We start from the raw sequence: 16,172 nt of genomic DNA on the forward strand, positions 1-16,172 counted from the left end.
TGACCATCCCCATTCCACTTAGTTCTGTTTGTGACTCTTGGCCTATGCTGCCTTATGGCATTATAGTTTTTGAAGGAACTATAAACCATGAACTGGTATGGGGTATGCTTTGCGGAACCAGTATGATTACTTTAACATTAGACCCCCATCTCCTCAACTAAGCTATAAACTTCTGAAGTTGGGACCATGGAGCCTCTTAGCTTTTTGTATCTCTACCACTTAGTATTATGCCCTACACACTGTAGATGCTCAATAAAAGTCTGTGGGTAATGATTCTAGTGGCTAATCCTATGGAAAACCCAAATCATAGTGACAGAAACAGGGGCCTCAGATGACCAGGACACATGGGACCAGACCAAACATCAATGAGCAAGTTGATCTTTAATTTGCTAACCTGGAAGGCTTGCTATCCATCATGGGCTTGGGCCTCAGCTATTTACACAGAATCACTGTACAGTATTTACACATAGCATCATTCTGGATAGGCAAAGAAGGGGTATGGAAAGGCTAGAACAAAGCCCTGAAATCAAAGTGTAAGCAGAAACCTGCAGGTGTGAGTGGAGGGAAAGGTAAAGGCAAATCATGAGAAAGGTTGGTGAGGTAGACATGAGAGAGGAAAAGGAAGCATGAAACTACTTCTGGTGCCTGTGGGAAGAGTCCACTGGGACATAAAGCCTTCAAAATTATAATCTGGAGTCTGAAGGGGAAATAACAGCCACAAGTCACCTTTGTGAGGAAAAAGAAGAAGGCAGTTAGAACCTTATAGACCATACCTTCTACCTCCCATACCAAAAAGTAATCCTGCTGACTAAATTCCTATGACAGGGGGCTGAGAAGGTACAAAAGAGATACAGAGACAGAATCTTAAATAGACTTAAGAGACAGTAAAAAGAGTCAAGACAGACACAGACAATGCAATGAAGAAGGAAAAGAACAAAAGTTCCAGCAGATCTGAACATGTGAATCATCCAAGTGACTTCACAAGTCACCTCTCCTCACCTCATCTTCCCCAAAGCTCCTCCCTCTTACTCCCAAGTCTCTGGATTTTAGCTTTAACCAAGGAGTAGAGTTAGAATGAGGCTGGTACACGGGGACAATCTAAAATTCCATCTCACCAATTCAGATCCCCTCCTTATCCTGTATCAGAATATCAGGGCTTGAGTCGGAGCCAAGGGCATATTAGGGTGAGAATAGACAGGATGGAGGACACGAGGCCACAAAGTCCCACAATTCCAGGACCACAGCGCCAGAGGCCTAGTTTGTCCAGTGGAATGAAGAGATCACAGGCATTTCTGACCACATCCAGCAGGAGAGGGGGATGACCTCGAAGGACCCGAGCCAGGAGCAAGACTCGGAGCCAAAGCTTCACAGCCACCTGGGGCAGACCTCCTCCTGGAGCCCCTGGACCCCTAGGTCCCCCAGTTTCAATTCCTCCTGGGACTCCTCCTCCAGAACCCTTCAGTCGCCGACTACAAGCTGAAGACTCTTGTTCCATCAGTAGGCGAATCTCATAAGCATCACGACTCAAATTCATGATGAGGGAAAACAGATAGTACCTGGGATACACAGGGGAGAAAGGTCAGTACAGATACATATACCCACTTAGCATATTCAACAGAACATTTAAACTTTTTCCCCCATAGTGCAAAAGGATTACATATTAGAATACCAGAAGTGAATGTTATTACCCACTATTAGAAATGTCCTTCCACCTTTCTGTAACTAATGAGTTTATGTGTACCTTAAGATCCTGGCTTACAATAATGAGCATCATGAGATATTCCAAGATCAACCTCATATTTCACTTTTCCACTTGGCAACCCATTAGCACACACACATTCAACTTGAACTACAATAATGCAATTTTTTTTAAAAGAACACATTCAGGGCTTCCCTGGCGATGCAGTGGTTGAGAATCCGCCTGCCAGTACAGGGGACACAGGTTTGATCCCTGATCCGGGAAGATCCCACATGTGCGGAGTAACTAAGCCCGTGTGCCACAACTACTGACCCTGTGCTCTAGAGCCCGCGAGCCACAACTACTGAGCCCACGTGCCACAACTACTGAAGCCCGAGCGCCTAGAGCCCCTGTTCCGCAACAAGAGAAGCCACCGCAATGAGAAGCCCGCAAACCACAATGAAGAGTAGCCCCCACTTGCCCCAAACAGAGAAAAGCCCGCGCACAGCAATGAAGACCCAACGCAGCCAGAAACAATAAATAAATAAAAATTAAAAAATAAATAAATTTTTTTTTTTTTTTTTTTTTGGTTTTTTGTGGTACGCGGGCCTCTCACTGTTCTGGCCTCTCCCGTTGCGGAGCACAGGCTCCGGACGCACAGGCTCAGCGGCCATGGCTCACGGGCCCAGCCGCTCCGCGGCATGTGGGATCTTCCCGGACCGGGGCACGAACCCGTGTCCCCTGCATCGGCAGGCGGATTCTCAACCACTGCGCCACCAGGGAAGCCCTAAATTTATTTTTTAAAAAACACCTTGAGTTGTTTCAAAGACTCAAACACATAGACCATTTAAATCCAATACTTTTGTTAAAAGAAAACAAACAAAAAAACGACGCCACGCTTGCCAAATGTGTTAGATTATAAATTCCTTAAGAACAGTCTACGTTGTTTGATTTTTAATCCTTTCTGACAACAGTGGTCTGTATGCAATATAACTGTCCTACCCCTAATACATATCCTGAATCCACATCTATCTATTGTACTCCACCATCACAGTCTAAGCCACCAACATCTCTTGCTTGAACTTCTACTTTAGTCTTTTAACTGGTTTCTCTACTGCCACTCTTGTCCCCCACCCCCAATAATCTAGTTTCACATAGTAGCTGGCATAAACGTAAATCACATTATACCCTTTCTTAAAACTCTCCATGGTTTCCTTCCTATCACATTTAGAATAAAATACCTTAGACAGGCTTACAGAACTCAACATCTGACCCCGCCTCTCTAATTCCATCTTGTACCATTCTTTCCTTCAATCACTATGCTCCAGCCACATTGGTTTCTTTCTATATTTTGATCCCATTAAGCTTGTTCCTGCTTTAGGACCTTTACACTACCTCATCCCTCAACCTGGAATAATCTCTCTCCAAAATCTTCAAATGGCTGGCTCTTGCACTTTAGGTCTGAGCTTCCATGTCACCTCTTCAGAGAAGCCTTCTCTGACCCCCGATTCTAAAGTAGCAAGCCATTTAATGTCTATCACATGACCCTATTTTAATTTCCTGCACAGCACTTACCACTCTCTGATGTTTTTCTTATTTATTGTTTCTTTGTCCCCTCCCATTACAATGTAACCTCCATAGGAGCAGGGATGTTCTTTGTCTTTACCACTGTATCCCTCTGTCTAGACCAGTGCCTAGCATATAGTAAGAGCCGAATAAATATTTACTGAATGAAAGTATAAACATGGCATATAAACTCTTCTAGGGAGTTGCTTTTCCATACCACTCCAGCCATGCCTCTGCCCCTACCCTTCATACACCATAAGTCTTGTTATAACTGTAATCACTGAGAAAGATAAAGAGAAAAGAGAGACATAAGTGGAGATGGAAAGATGCTAATATAATGTAAAATAACAAAGCAAATCATAGGGAAACAAATAATATGTATAGAGATCATTTTATTCCCAAATCATATTCCTTTCCACCTTCATTATAGCCTGCTCCTTTAGTCCAAGCCAACATAATTTCTTGGCATATTAGGGCATCTTCTCCTCTTTAGCATTACTGCAATCCATTTTCCACACTACAGCCAAGACGGATCTTCTTTAAATGCAATTTGAATCATGTCGCATCCCTACTTAGAACCCACTGTACTTACGATAAAATTTAAACAAAACTAAATGAAAAAAATCCTACCATTACCTAGAAGTCCTTGCACGAATGATCTGGCCCATGTCTACCTGTCCAGTTTGAACTTATGCCCTTACTCAATACTGTCCACCACACTGGCTTGCTTTCTACTGCTCTAATTCCATGAAGTTCTTCTTGGTTCAAGGCCTCAGAATGAGCTATTTTCTGTTTGGAATGGTCTTCTCTGATACTGTTTGCTTTGTATAACTTCTAGTCAGACATCAGGTCTGAAATAAAATTTAATTTTCTCTAAGAGTTCTTCTCTGACCTTTCAATCTAAATTAGCTCCCCCTGTTATATATCTCATAACACCCTGTACTTCCCACAAATATTTGATTTGGTGATTATTTGTTTTAATATCTGACTCCCCCACTAGACTAGAAGCTTCATGAGAGCAGGAACCATAGCTCTTTGGCTCTTTGCTTTATTCCCTGGCTCATAGTAAGCAGCTACTAAGTATTTTTAGAATGAATGAGTAAGCAGTGAGGGGCATAAACCTGTGGTATAGACAAAAGCGGAATTAAAGCAATGTAATGAATATCTAGTCTTGTCCAATCTTAGTCATTCATCATGAAAGAGCATCTGTCTTCCATCTGCCCCCATTCATTATTCTCTGATGGTTTAAGATCTAAATGAAGGTTAGAAGCCAAGTGATTAAGATGTGTATATTCTGGGAAGACCCTAAAAGATCATTCTCTCATGAAAGGCAAGCTATGCAGTATGGAGAATATGATAGGTCTTGTAGGATAAAAGGATATCAAACCTGAATGAACGCTGGGCCCACTTCTCCTGATCCACACGGGGAGCAAGTCCAGACTTTCCAGCCCACAGGACATTGTCACAGGCGAAGTACAAGGCTCTATTGAGGTGACTAACAGTGATGCAGAATCTCAGGACAACATCTGATAGGTGCACAGCCCGTTTGGCTGACTCAAGAGCATCTGCTGAGTTACCGAGGCGTAGAACTTGTGGGGATTAGCAAAGAAAAACAAGGATTTGAAAGTAAAGAGGCAAACAGAGAGCAAGACACAGAGAAAGAGAGAAAGCAAGAGAGTGAAAGTCAAGCAAGTGATAGAAACAATAATGAATAATTTTTTTAAAAAAGAGTAGAAATAGTTCAATTTTTTTACGTCCAATTTAGTTTTCTCAAATTTGCATCATTCTTTGCAATCCTTCATTACTCTTATACCTGCTCTCTCACCTCAATTGGGAGGCTTGCAGAGGATAAGGGCAGAGGCAAATGAGGGAGAATCGGCAGAGAAAGTCAAAAACAAGAAGGAGGGACTAAGGAAAAATAGCTGGGGATGGAGGAAGTGTTGAGGTAATAAAAGGAAAGGCACAAGTACTTACGCTTTCTCCCTAGGCTCAGATGACCCTCCAGTTGTCGAATCTGTTTCTGTAACTCAGAACTGGCCCCATGTTTCTGCAGTGCATGGCCAAGAAGGGAGCAAGCATACTGGGCGGCCCTGGAGGAGAGAGAGGTAAGGTAAGGTGGAGACCTCCCTCCTCTCCCCCTCAAAAATGTACTTCAAAAGGCAAGTATGGACTCCCCCTTCCCCTGTTTGAGACCATTCCCTTTCCTCCTCTTCATGGCCATATCTCACTGTTTCTCCTCCAGGTCAGGGGAAGAGAAAGGCATAAGAATAAAAAGGAGCCTAGAAGGGGTTGGGAAGCACTACTTGGAATTGAGGAAATAAGAGATCTGATAATGTAAGGCCTGAAAAGGACAATGAAGGCGGCAGGGGGTCCATCACAAGCACATCAGTGTGAGCACATATGTATGTGATATGTGAGGGAGTGGGGGATAGTTGGAGGACAGATTATTCTTCAAAACAGGTGAACTAAGAGATTTTCCAGGCCCTTGAGATGAATCGAGACTAGAAGGCAAGGCGGAGGCAGAGGAGCTAGCGGGTGACACTAAGGTGAGTGGACACGGGAACTTCGTGGTGCCTCCTCCGCTCTGGGAAGAGTCCAGGTCGCTATCTGCCACGGAGCGAACGCTCCTCATTCCACCATCGCCCAGTGAGGAAAGTGCTGGTCTTATGTGAACACGCAACCCTGAACGGCCTCCCCGCCGGCCCACTCGTGCCTCAGTTTCCCCACCTTTCCTGTGAGCAGAAGCGAACCATGGCCTCACGGCCGGCTCAAATCAGCCCCTCCCGGTCCGTCCGGGCCCCCGTAGCCCGATTTGACCCTTTTTGACCCCCGTAGTGTGAACTGACCTCGCCTCAAGAAGATCTTCATCTGCCCGCCCTCCCCCCATTCCTATTCGGGCCGCACCTACACAGCCGCTCCCGGGCCTGGCTCTGAGCGCTGAAGCGGACCCAGGCGTCCATGACAGCGGCAGCCCCGGCTCCACAGCTTCGCTCCCGCCCCACTTCCCGCCCCTAGTCACGCCTCCTGGAAGACCCAACGGTGCCGCGCGAGGGACAAACATCATCAGACAATAAAGGGAGTGGAGCCGGCACCTGAAGCGGAATTTCAGAACGAGAAGGCCTTGTCTCTGCGCCTATATCTGCGTGTTTTTTGTGCGTGTCTCCGTCGCCTTTGCCTCTAATCAGGTGATCTCTGTTGCCTAAGCACACCTCCAGAGGCAAATTCTTCTTTAAATATTCTGGACCAAGGGCGGGGCTTGCAGGAGTCCGAGCGTAGCGAGACGGCGCCGCAGTGCTCTCTCCAGGGCCGCTAAGATAGGGTTGCCCCCAACCCTGGGGTGTTTCCAGCAGAACACCCACAACACACACACACACACACACACTCGCACGCCCCGACCGAATCCAGGGCTCTAGGGGCTAAAGAAGTCTATGGAAGTAGAAGCCAGCACCAGATCCCTGTTCCCTGCAGGACCCTGACAGTTGGACAGGTGACCTCCAGAATACAGACGGAGAGTCTCCAGAGACAGAGGCTTTAGTGGACGAAATTCGCAAAATAACCAACTCATATCCTTAAAAGGAGAGAGAAGAAACAGTGGACGCAGCTAACCTCTTCAAACCCACACTTCATCCCCCTACTCCTTTCCCTTCCAGGTCACCTTCCAGGTGCAGGCAACGGCACCCCTTGGGGGTCAGCAGCGAGGGAGGAGATCTGGGCGGGATCAGGAGTAGAGGTGGAGGGCGCAGAGCTGCTCACCTTTTCAGCTGCCGCCAAGGTCAGAGTGGGAGTGACTGTTGCGCTGTTTGTTTCTTCGGCTGGAGGGAACCTGGCCGTGCTGTGGTCAGTGACACGGCCGCAACCCAGCCAGCTCCGCCCCTCTCCGGTAAGGCGACTCTTTGCCCATTTAGCAGCTGCCGACTTACTGGTCACTTTTGTGGTTATGACCCTAGATATAGTTATGCCACCTGGAATATCACTGTTCAATGGCTGGCCGGGGACATCGCATGTCGGACACTCATGTTCCTGAACTAATGGCCATGTATGCCGCAGCTTTCCTGCCTGTGGTCATTGGGCTCGACCGCCAGGCAGCCGTACTCCACCCGCTTGGACCCTACTCAACTGGAAGGAAACTTCTGGGGGCAGCCTGGGTACTCGTTTTCCCGCTTGCCTGGAAGGGGAGTGACTTGTTGGAACTCAGGGCTAGACTGGACAAGAATTTGGGTACACAACAGGAGCCTTCGGATTCAAGGGGTGTGCTTGGCCGTGGTCACTGTTAATCCTCAGCGTGGGGGCCTCTGCTATCTCTCTTGCAAGTTAAGATCATTGCATGTTAATTTGTATTTCTGTTAAGAGCCTTTGTCTTTACTACACTTGGCTTCCACCTCTTTGCCTCCTCCGAGTCCCACCTTTTTCGGATTATTGCAGAAAAACTCTAGGGCATGGTGGAAACATACAGGAAGACATTAAGAAGACAGTGAAATCAGGGGCTTTGGGTAAAACTTTGTGGTACATTCATTCATCAATTCAGAAACTAATGTGCATCCCCGAGGTGCGTTCAAATGCTCTATCAAGGATAGAGCAACAAAGTCCTGCCTTCAAGAATTATAGACTAGGGGCTTCCCTGGTGGCGCAGTGGTTGGGAGTCCGCCTGCCGATGCGGGGCACGCGGGTTCGTGCCCCGGTCCGGGAGGATCCCACGTGCCGCGGAGCGGCTGGGCTCGTGAGCCATGGCCGCTGGGCCTGCGCGTCCGGAGCCTGTGCTCCGCAGCGGGAGAGGCCACAACGGTGAGAGGCAAAAAAAGAATTATAGACTAGTGCAGAGTCAAATTAGTACGCAATTACAATTACAATACAGCATGCAGTTAAGCATTATGCTAAAGGTAAGCATAAGGAGCTAAAGAACTGTCCAAGACCCACTCTTGGACAGTCAGTAGAAGCTTCCTGACTTCCCAGAGATGTTACAATTTAATTCTTGAAAGATAGGTGTTAAGACAAATTACAACGGGGGGAATGCTGGAGAAGGTGGAGGGTGGATGATCTCAGAGTAGCTGCAGCTAAAGTTGAGGACTAGAAAGTGGTGAGTAATGAGCCTGGAGGGGAAGGAAGAACCAGATCACAAATATTAAGCTTGTACTTTATCCTGAGGGCAGTGGAGAGACACTAAAGTAAAAGGTGGAGAATGACATAATCAGATTTGTATTTTTTACTCTAGCTTTATTGTGGGTGTCAAAACTGGAACAAAAGGGAGCATCTGAACTTGAGTACCAATTAATCAATACTGAAAATGAACTAGAAATCTAGGGGGGAAAAAAAAGCTAAATATGAAGCTATTTCTTCAAAAAACCCAAAACCACTACCACCATCTGGGATGAGGGTATAAAGCAGCATCTCTGAGTCTAGGGTTAGGATTGTCAGGGAGAGGGCTAAAATTTCAGCCTCTGGAATAATGCATTACAGAGTCAGATTTAAGATTTGATCCTTAAATCCTCAAATATTAGAAATATAACTAACAACAGTTAGCCTGACTGCAGTTCTAAGACAAACAAAAAATATTGCTTCCAACAATATGTTGCAAACAGGACTTCTGCTACACAAAGTTTTAAAAAGCAGCATGTTGCCTCAGTGCAAAAGGAATTAGTTGGGTTTATATTATAAGTTTATTAATTAATTTATTTATTTTTGCTGTGTTGGGTCTTCGTTTCGAGGGCTATCTCTAGTTGTGGCAAGCGGGGTCCACTCTTCATCGCGGTGCGCGGGCCTCTCACTATCGCAGCCTTTCTTGTTGCAGAGCACAGGCTCCAAACACGCAGGCTCAGCAGTTGTGGCTCACGGGCCTAGTTGCTCCGCGGCATGTGGGATCCTCCCAGACCAGGGCTCAAACCCGTGTCCCGTGCATTAGCAGGCAGATTTTCAACCACTGCGCCACCAGGGAAGCCCTAGGGTTGCTTTTGTTGTTCCTTTGTATTACTTTGCTGTTTTTCCTGAGTCTAGGCTCTACCACTGACTAGCTGGATGACTTTGGATAAATCACTTGAAACATGTAGGCCACAGGCTTATGGAATAGGAGATGCATTTCATCCTTTCTTGGAGCCTGACAATCCGACGACAACAATGCAATCTCTATTTGCTTCAATAGCAAACTGATGGTAACATGATTCAGGTGCAAAAGGTGTTATTTTGGGCTCTAAATTAGTGACCTCTTGTATAAATTCTGCATTGCCCATATGTTGCATTTAAAATATTAGAGTCAATAAAAAATTGTCAGTATGGTAAAGGGAATATTGTGTAGTTAGAAATTATTTTTGTAGACTCAAGTTTTCAAGTAGCAGAGGTAAAGGACTTCTACAGTAGGTGGTAAATTGCACACAAAATAGGGAAAGGAGAGTCAGAGGTAGGGCTATGGACCAAAACATAAATCCAGGAGACTTGCCTATTTTTTAAATTAATTAATTAATTAGGTTGTGCCGGGTCTTAGTAGCGGCAGGCGGGCCCCTTAGTTGTGGCATTCGAACTCTTAATTGTGGCATGCATGTGGGATCTAGTTGCCTGACCAGGGATCGAACCCCACCCCCTGCACTGGGAGCGTGGAATCTTCTAGCCACCTGGGAAGTCCTGCCTATTTTTAAACCCCTTCTCACAACGTGTCAAGTATTTCTAGGCGTGGTGCAAAACCGCGCCCCCACCCCCCCAAGAAAACGGCCAGAAACATATGGACTCAAGATAGGGGAAGAGAAAAGACCACTTCCCAACTAGCTCAGAATAGCCTGATCATAACTCCAAGCAGTTCATAAAATTGTATGTCTGTGGCTCATACTATTCATCTTTCCTAAAAGTCCCTCATGCCCGCTGAAATCACTTTCCAAATGCCTTGTATCTAGAAATTTGATACCTACTAAGCTTGCCTTTTATCAAACCAGTAGTGACTCAATCTACCTTACTTGAAACCAAGGTACTAACCCTGAAGCTCTCAACTGAAAAATACTCATTACTGATTGAAACCAAAAACCCAGCAGTTTACCAAAAAGGAGAAGGGGCAGCCAACAGCATTTGGAATATGTTAAATTTTATTATTTAACGTTGTTTCACCATTTTAAGTTGTACACATGACTATTACTAAAGGTCACTTTACAGAGTGACTGCAAAATGGCCTGAAATTTTAGCAGCACCCATTTTACACAAGATTTCTTTTTTCTACAGAATCACAGACACATCAGGAAAATAATTTCAGCTAAAAATGTTGGTGAGGTGGAAGAGATATCCTTTGATAAAATGCAATGTTAGAACAGTACTTAAGACAGGGTTCTTTAAGTCCCAGATTTAACAAACATAGCCTAAGAGGAAGATAGGGAGTTTCAAGATGCATTCCTAACCTTTTAAATATAGCACCATGGATGTACCATTACTCAGCACTGCAGGAAATTAAGAACGAATTGGGATTATGCACTGTATTAGCTCCCAAGTTTTCTCAACAATCTCATTTAAAAAAAAAAAAAAGAATGAATTGGGAAGAGATAGTGTTGAACTGGTGGATAGGTTGGCATGGGAGGGGAAAGGTAGACCAGTTCTAATAGTCCTTGACTCCACTCCAGCTGTTCCTGTTCCATACCGCCTGCTGAGCTGGTCCAGTCCCCTTCACTCAGTGTGTCACCAAAGGCAGCTTCAAGGCCTGATGGCAAGAGACCACCTCTTCACCTTCTGCTGCCTCTTTCTGCTGCCACTGACTGCCATGACCGTCTGCTATAGCTGCATTGTCCTCAGTGTGTCCAGTCCCCAGACAAGGACGGGGAACCATGCATGGTGAGACCCCAACCCCCAGGCCCGAACCCGTACCCTAAAACTATTGCCTCTAGCCTCATAAATTTGATAGCTATCTATCAAACCAAAAGTGAGTTGCTAACCATATCTCTAGCAGCTGATGCTGCACATAACTTTATTGAATGCCTTCAATTCTAACCAGCCACCAGCCATCATTCTCTGAAGTGGAGTTAGCTGGGCAAGAATTAAGGAGAAGGGTGATCAATATTCCTTTGCTCTTGGACATCAACAAGACTTCAAATAGACTTTGTAGCTTCATGTAACACAGCACCTCAATCAAAACCTTTTTTGCAGCACGTCTGTCATAATCTCTGGTGGGAGGGGAGCATATAGTCCCAGGTTGGGAAGGGGAAGAGGGCTCGTACCATTCTCGTCCTTGTAAGGGGAGAGCTCCATCTCACTATTTCTGCCCTTCCATCAACTCAGAAGCTGAGTGGTTCTGAATTTGAGTGTATTTTCTAAGTTCCCAGCCCCTGCTGGTGAATTTGCCTTCCACCGCTCCTTAGACAATCGCCCCCGCGTTCATCTTCAGGGTCTGCGACTGGCCCTGCTTGTCTTGCTGACCTTCGTCCTCTGATGGACACCTTATAACCTGCTGGGTCTTTGGTACTGGTTCTCTCCCACCATGCTAACTGAAGTGCCTCCCCCCAGCCTCAGCCACATCCTTTTCCTCTTTGGCCTCCTCAGTGCTCCTCTGGATCCTCTCCTCTATGGGGCCTTCACCCTTGGCTGCCCAAGAGGGCACCAAGAACTTAGTATAGACTCCTCCAGGGAAGGAGGTTCTGGGAGAATGCCCCAACAGGAGATTCAGGCCCTTAGACAGATGAAAGTACAAACAAATGTGGCAGCAAGAAAGGCAGGAGAAACAAAAGAGACATTCCTGTGACATCCATTTGCTCAGGAGAGCATATATAAGAACAGAATAATTATTCTCTAGTATCATGAGAACATCTCACTTGTACCCCTGCTCCCTTAGCTTCCAAGTAAAAGAAATACTGAGCAGTGTTTCTACTTTGACCCTAAGTGAGACTTGAGACTATATTTAATGCAGAAACTCACAAAGAATTCAGTCCCTGGAAGAAGTATCTTCACAGTGACCCAGAATGTCTTACTGTAAATAGTGCTTCAGAGCTTGCAATGTTAGAACAGGAAAGTAATTTTAGAAAACAAAAATTGGACATTTATTCATAACTCAAAAGAAACACTGAGCAGGTAGGGTAAGAGATTAAGTACAGACACAGTGAGTTCCACCCCAGCCCTATTTCTGCAAGGCTTCATAGTCAAATGGAATCTCTGGAGAGAACACCTGGACAACAGAGGATGGGTCAGCGACGCCTCCGGTCTGGACTCCTGCTGCGTCTGCGGCCACCTCTAGGGAGAAGGAAAAGGGGCAGGGTCCATCAAAGAAACATAATACCATGTCCTTATTCTGTTTTGCTCATATTTCCTCCACTAAGATAGTGTTTCCCCTCTCCACTTTACCTCCTCTTGCCCTTGGGTGGACCCCGAACAAAACACCAGTCTACACTGATTGGCTGTCCCATCAAATCCTGGCCATTGAGTCCCTCCATAGCAGCTTGGGCCTCCTTGTATGTTTCATACTCAACTAGAGTATAACCCTGGAACAAGTGAAAAGACAGATTATCAAAACTCTCCTATTCCATCAAGCTTTTTTCTACTCAAACAGAAAAATCCATAAACTCTAAACAACAAATGTATATCATATATCCCTATTATATATACAACTTGTTTGTCTGTTTCTGCCTGTCTCTTTGCTATGTCTAACAAAATCAATTCCCAAAGTCATTTTATTTCAACTTTACTCTTGGCCAACCACAGCAAACATGGGAGAACTACCAATAATGTCTAAGGGTTATGGGTGAATAGAAGCAATGGAGTATCACTCAGAATACCTTTAGATATCCTGTACGTCTGTCCAGGTTGAGGTGGATGTTTTTTATTTCTCCATACTCTGCAAATTTATCATGGATGTCTTCTTCCGTGGCTTCCTCATGGACTCCAGTAACAAAGAGAATCCAACCTTCAACAGCTGTTCGGGAAGGGAAGGAGGTTGTTTGAGCACATGAAAGAAAAACTTCAAGCAAGATCACAGAAGTAGAGTGTGTGCAGACTCCACAGAGATTGGTTAAGCTACCTCTGACCCCATTCCTACTGGGTTTTATTTCATTGGCCCCTAATTCTCTACAGACAGGCTCCATTTACTTACAGCGCTGTGGTCCGGGTTCATCGCCATCCTGCTCCACGCTGTCATAATCCTCACGCATCCGCGCTCGAGACCCCTCTTCTATTAGAAAGACACAGGAGATCACCGGAAATACCCCTTCTCCCACTGTTCACCATGAGTCTTTATGGGGACTCCAAAGCTCGTCGCTCTCTCCATTCTAGACCCCATTCCACCCACAAACACTCACCGGAGCCAAAGCCACGGCCCTTCCGTTTCTTCGCTTTTTCTTTCAGTTTGTGGATGCTCTCTGCAGCCCCAGAAGTGAAAGAATAAGTGAGAAAGATAACAATTATTTACAACAATAGTCTCCTTCCAAGACATTATCTGAAACCAGACCCCCACCACCCTCCAGGCTCAGTCCCTTCCCGGCCCGCCCCCATTTTTCCCATCGGGGGCGGAGTCTCCAACCAACGGAAACCCAATTCCCCGGCTCCCATCCTCCCTGCTGGGGAGAAAGATTACATTTTCCTAATACGTCCTTCTCTCGCACCTTCCCCGCTTCCCGCAGCCGCCTCCACTGGCCTCACCGTCCCCATCCTCATCCATGGCGAAATCCTCGCCCCCGGCCTCATGAAGATCCAGTACGTCCGCCATCTTGCCTAAGCTCTAACTCTTGCCTGTGACGCTCAAGCACTTGGCTCCTCAGGAAACTGTCGCGGAGGGGAAAGGTCGCCAGTCAAGTTGACCAATTAAAAACTAACTCAAAGTCCTGCCCTCGGCGCGGTTATAATACGCATGGAGGCGGGCCTACTTTGGGAAGATACCGGAAGTGCTCCTATAGCCATCTTAAGCGGATCGCGAGCTGAAGAGGGCAACGCTGGGGGTGTGGGCAATGCTGGGGGTGTGGGCAACGCTGGGGGTGTGGGCAACGCTGGGGGTGTGGGCGTAGTTAGTGACTTCCTCTTACCTAGAGCAGATGAAGAGAAACACTATTGACAGTGAAGCCCAGCCTAACTTTATTAGAGGGTTGCTTTTCGTCTCTTTTCATTTCATTCCATACCAGGAAATGGAAGTTGAAGAAAGTTTTTTTCTCTAAAAATTTTTAGGCCTATACTGTTCCAAGGAGCAGCCGGATCTGTGATGGAAGCATTAAAAAAAAAAAAAAAAGCATTAAAAAAAAAATTGTTCGGTCAGCAGTGCTGCCTCAAAAAGCTGCTTCTGAAACGTACTGCATGCAGCACGGGCTTTCTCCCTCTGAAAATCAGCAGACCTGGGTGACTGTGTTGATTGATGAGGCAGATATCAATTTTTCTTTTTTAAAAAATAATCTCTCTGGGAATTCCCTGGTGGTCTAGTGGTTAGGACTCCTGCTTTCACTGCAGGCGGGGTTCAATCCCTGGTCAGGGAACTAAGATCCTGCAAGCTGCCTGGTGCGGCCAAAAAAATAAAAGTAAAAATCTCTCAAACTCTGCCTACCACCTATGGGAATTAAAAAATCATGGCTTTAAACAAAATAGGGGCTTTAGCTTCTTTGAGGATAGTACAGATATTTCACGTTTAAAAACCCAGGAGTTGGGGCTTCCCTGGTGGTGCAGTGGTTGAGAATCCGCCTGCCGATGCAGGAGACACGGGTTCGTGCCCTGGTCCGGGAGGATCCTACATGCCGCGGAGCGGCTGGGCCCGTGAGCCATGGCTGCTGGGCCTGCGCTTCCGGAGCCTGTGCTCCGCAGCGGGAGAGGCCGCAACAGTGAGAGGCCCGCATACCGCTAAAATAAAATAAAAATAAAAACCCAGGAGTTGAGGCAAAGAAAATATTGCTCCCACATTCTGGAATCCTACGTAGGCCTCACACAAACAATAGTGGACTGCATATTCACTTATTTATTAATTTTTAAATCAAACAGTTATGAATGCCTATATGTGTGTCTAATATTTGAAGAGGTGCTACCAGTACAAGGGGAAATACTTGCATTATCAACAATCACTTTATAATAAAATTGATCGTTGCCATCACAACGCACTAAGGCAATACAAAGAAAGTTTCTAATAGGACGGGAAGTAAGAGTGCATTTAAGGGAGGGCTTCCATTTAAACTGGGCCTTTAAGTCTGGGTAGTTTTCCTGGCAAAGGAGTTGTATTGAGACTAAGATACACTAATCCATTTTCTGTAGTATGTAGTGTGATCTTTTAAAAAATCAGTTGGTCACATCTCTACTAAAAACCCTTACTTGACTTATTTATTTTGTGTGTGTGTTTATATACCATTTATTTTGCCTTTAATCTTTTTTTAACATCTTTATTGGAGTATAATTGCTTTACAATGGTGTGTTAGTTTCTGCTTTATAACAAAGTGAATCAGTTATACATATGTTCCCATATCTCTTCCCTCTTGCATCTCCCTCCCTCCCTCCCTCCCTATCCCACCCCTCTAGGTGGTCACAAAGCACCAAGCTGATCTCCCTGTGCTATGCGGCTGCTTCCCACTAGCTATCTATTTTACATTTGGTAGTGTATATATGTCCATGCCACTCTCTCCTTACTTGACTTATTTTTGCACTTAGAAATAAAGTTCAGACTCACACAGCATGCTCTGCCTATGTCTCCAAACTCTTCCACCACCATTCTTCCCTCTCACCCATTAAGCTCTCCCTATGCTTTCCCTCAACTATGTTCTACTCTTTCCCATCTCTGGACTTTTTGTAACTCTCTGTCCCTGATGCTCTTGCTCCAGCTTTTCACATGGCTAGTTCAACCCCATCCTGTAGGTCTCCCTGAGATACTACTGTCACACAGAGGGGTCTTCTCTACTCTATCTTTCATTCTTATTTCCTTCACAGAACTTAAATTCAAATCCTTAATTACCTTGTTTACTTTATAACTTGTTTATTGTCTGTTTTTCCCCTTAGAATGTAATCCTTATGGCAGAGATTC

General features: G+C 45.6%; 2 protein-coding genes and 1 pseudogene across 6 annotated transcripts; 1 reads left to right on the forward strand and 2 right to left on the reverse strand.

The window, feature by feature from the left end:
- Window positions 1-362: 362 nt before the first annotated feature.
- On the reverse strand, window positions 363-6,254 carry PEX11B (peroxisomal biogenesis factor 11 beta). 2 transcript variants are annotated; one of them, XM_059062666.2, is made up of 4 exons: window positions 6,149-6,254; window positions 5,219-5,334; window positions 4,632-4,833; window positions 363-1,556 (listed from the first exon to the last, which is right to left on the reverse strand). In XM_059062666.2, exons 1-4 carry the CDS (start codon window positions 6,202-6,204, stop codon window positions 1,151-1,153), a joined length of 780 nt encoding a protein of 259 aa, XP_058918649.1. In that variant the 5' UTR covers window positions 6,205-6,254; the 3' UTR covers window positions 363-1,150. The 2 variants fall into 2 exon arrangements, with proteins under 2 accessions (XP_058918649.1, XP_066891121.1); XM_067035020.1 differs by having other exon boundaries at window positions 6,153-6,230.
- Window positions 6,207-11,979, forward strand: LOC131755986 (gonadotropin-releasing hormone II receptor-like; annotated as a pseudogene).
- A 234-nt stretch (window positions 11,980-12,213) lies between these two features.
- RBM8A (RNA binding motif protein 8A) lies at window positions 12,214-14,120 on the reverse strand. 4 transcript variants are annotated; one of them, XM_059062688.2, is made up of 7 exons: window positions 14,053-14,120; window positions 13,829-13,951; window positions 13,489-13,548; window positions 13,284-13,358; window positions 12,970-13,106; window positions 12,539-12,675; window positions 12,214-12,427 (listed from the first exon to the last, which is right to left on the reverse strand). In XM_059062688.2, the coding sequence occupies exons 2-7, from the start codon at window positions 13,893-13,895 to the stop codon at window positions 12,382-12,384; spliced, it is 522 nt and encodes a 173-aa protein (XP_058918671.1). In that variant the 5' UTR covers window positions 13,896-13,951; window positions 14,053-14,120; the 3' UTR covers window positions 12,214-12,381. The 4 variants fall into 4 exon arrangements, with proteins under 4 accessions (XP_058918671.1, XP_058918662.1, XP_066891130.1 ...); XM_059062679.2 differs by lacking the exon at window positions 14,053-14,120 and having other exon boundaries at window positions 13,284-13,361; XM_067035029.1 differs by lacking the exon at window positions 14,053-14,120 and having other exon boundaries at window positions 13,284-13,361; window positions 13,792-13,916.
- Between the last annotated feature and the right edge of the window lie 2,052 nt (window positions 14,121-16,172).

Source organism: Kogia breviceps, chromosome 1 (genome assembly GCF_026419965.1).
Source record: "Kogia breviceps isolate mKogBre1 chromosome 1, mKogBre1 haplotype 1, whole genome shotgun sequence".
NCBI lineage: Eukaryota > Metazoa > Chordata > Mammalia > Artiodactyla > Physeteridae > Kogia > Kogia breviceps.

What these genes read in the sequence shown, in the direction of transcription:
- PEX11B (XM_059062666.2), bottom strand. Translation starts at nt 6,204, where the DNA reads ATGGACGCCTGGGTCCGCTTCAGCGCTCAGAGCCAGGCCCGGGAGCGG. An exon ending in GCCCGGGAGCGGCTGTGTAG is followed by an intron (nt 5,335 to 6,148) that starts GTGCGGCCCGAA and finishes TCTCTCCTCCAG; the next exon opens with GGCCGCCCAGTATGCTTGCT. An exon ending in TCTGAGCCTAGGGAGAAAGC is followed by an intron (nt 4,834 to 5,218) that starts GTAAGTACTTGT and finishes AATCCCCACAAG; the next exon opens with TTCTACGCCTCGGTAACTCA.
- RBM8A (XM_067035029.1), bottom strand. Translation starts at nt 13,873, where the DNA reads ATGAGGCCGGGGGCGAGGATTTCGCCATGGATGAGGATGGGGACGGTG. An exon ending in GGCTGCGGGAAGCGGGGAAG is followed by an intron (nt 13,549 to 13,791) that starts GTGCGAGAGAAG and finishes CTGGGGCTGCAG; the next exon opens with AGAGCATCCACAAACTGAAA. An exon ending in TGAACCCGGACCACAGCGCT is followed by an intron (nt 13,107 to 13,283) that starts GTAAGTAAATGG and finishes CTTCCCGAACAG; the next exon opens with CTGTTGAAGGTTGGATTCTC.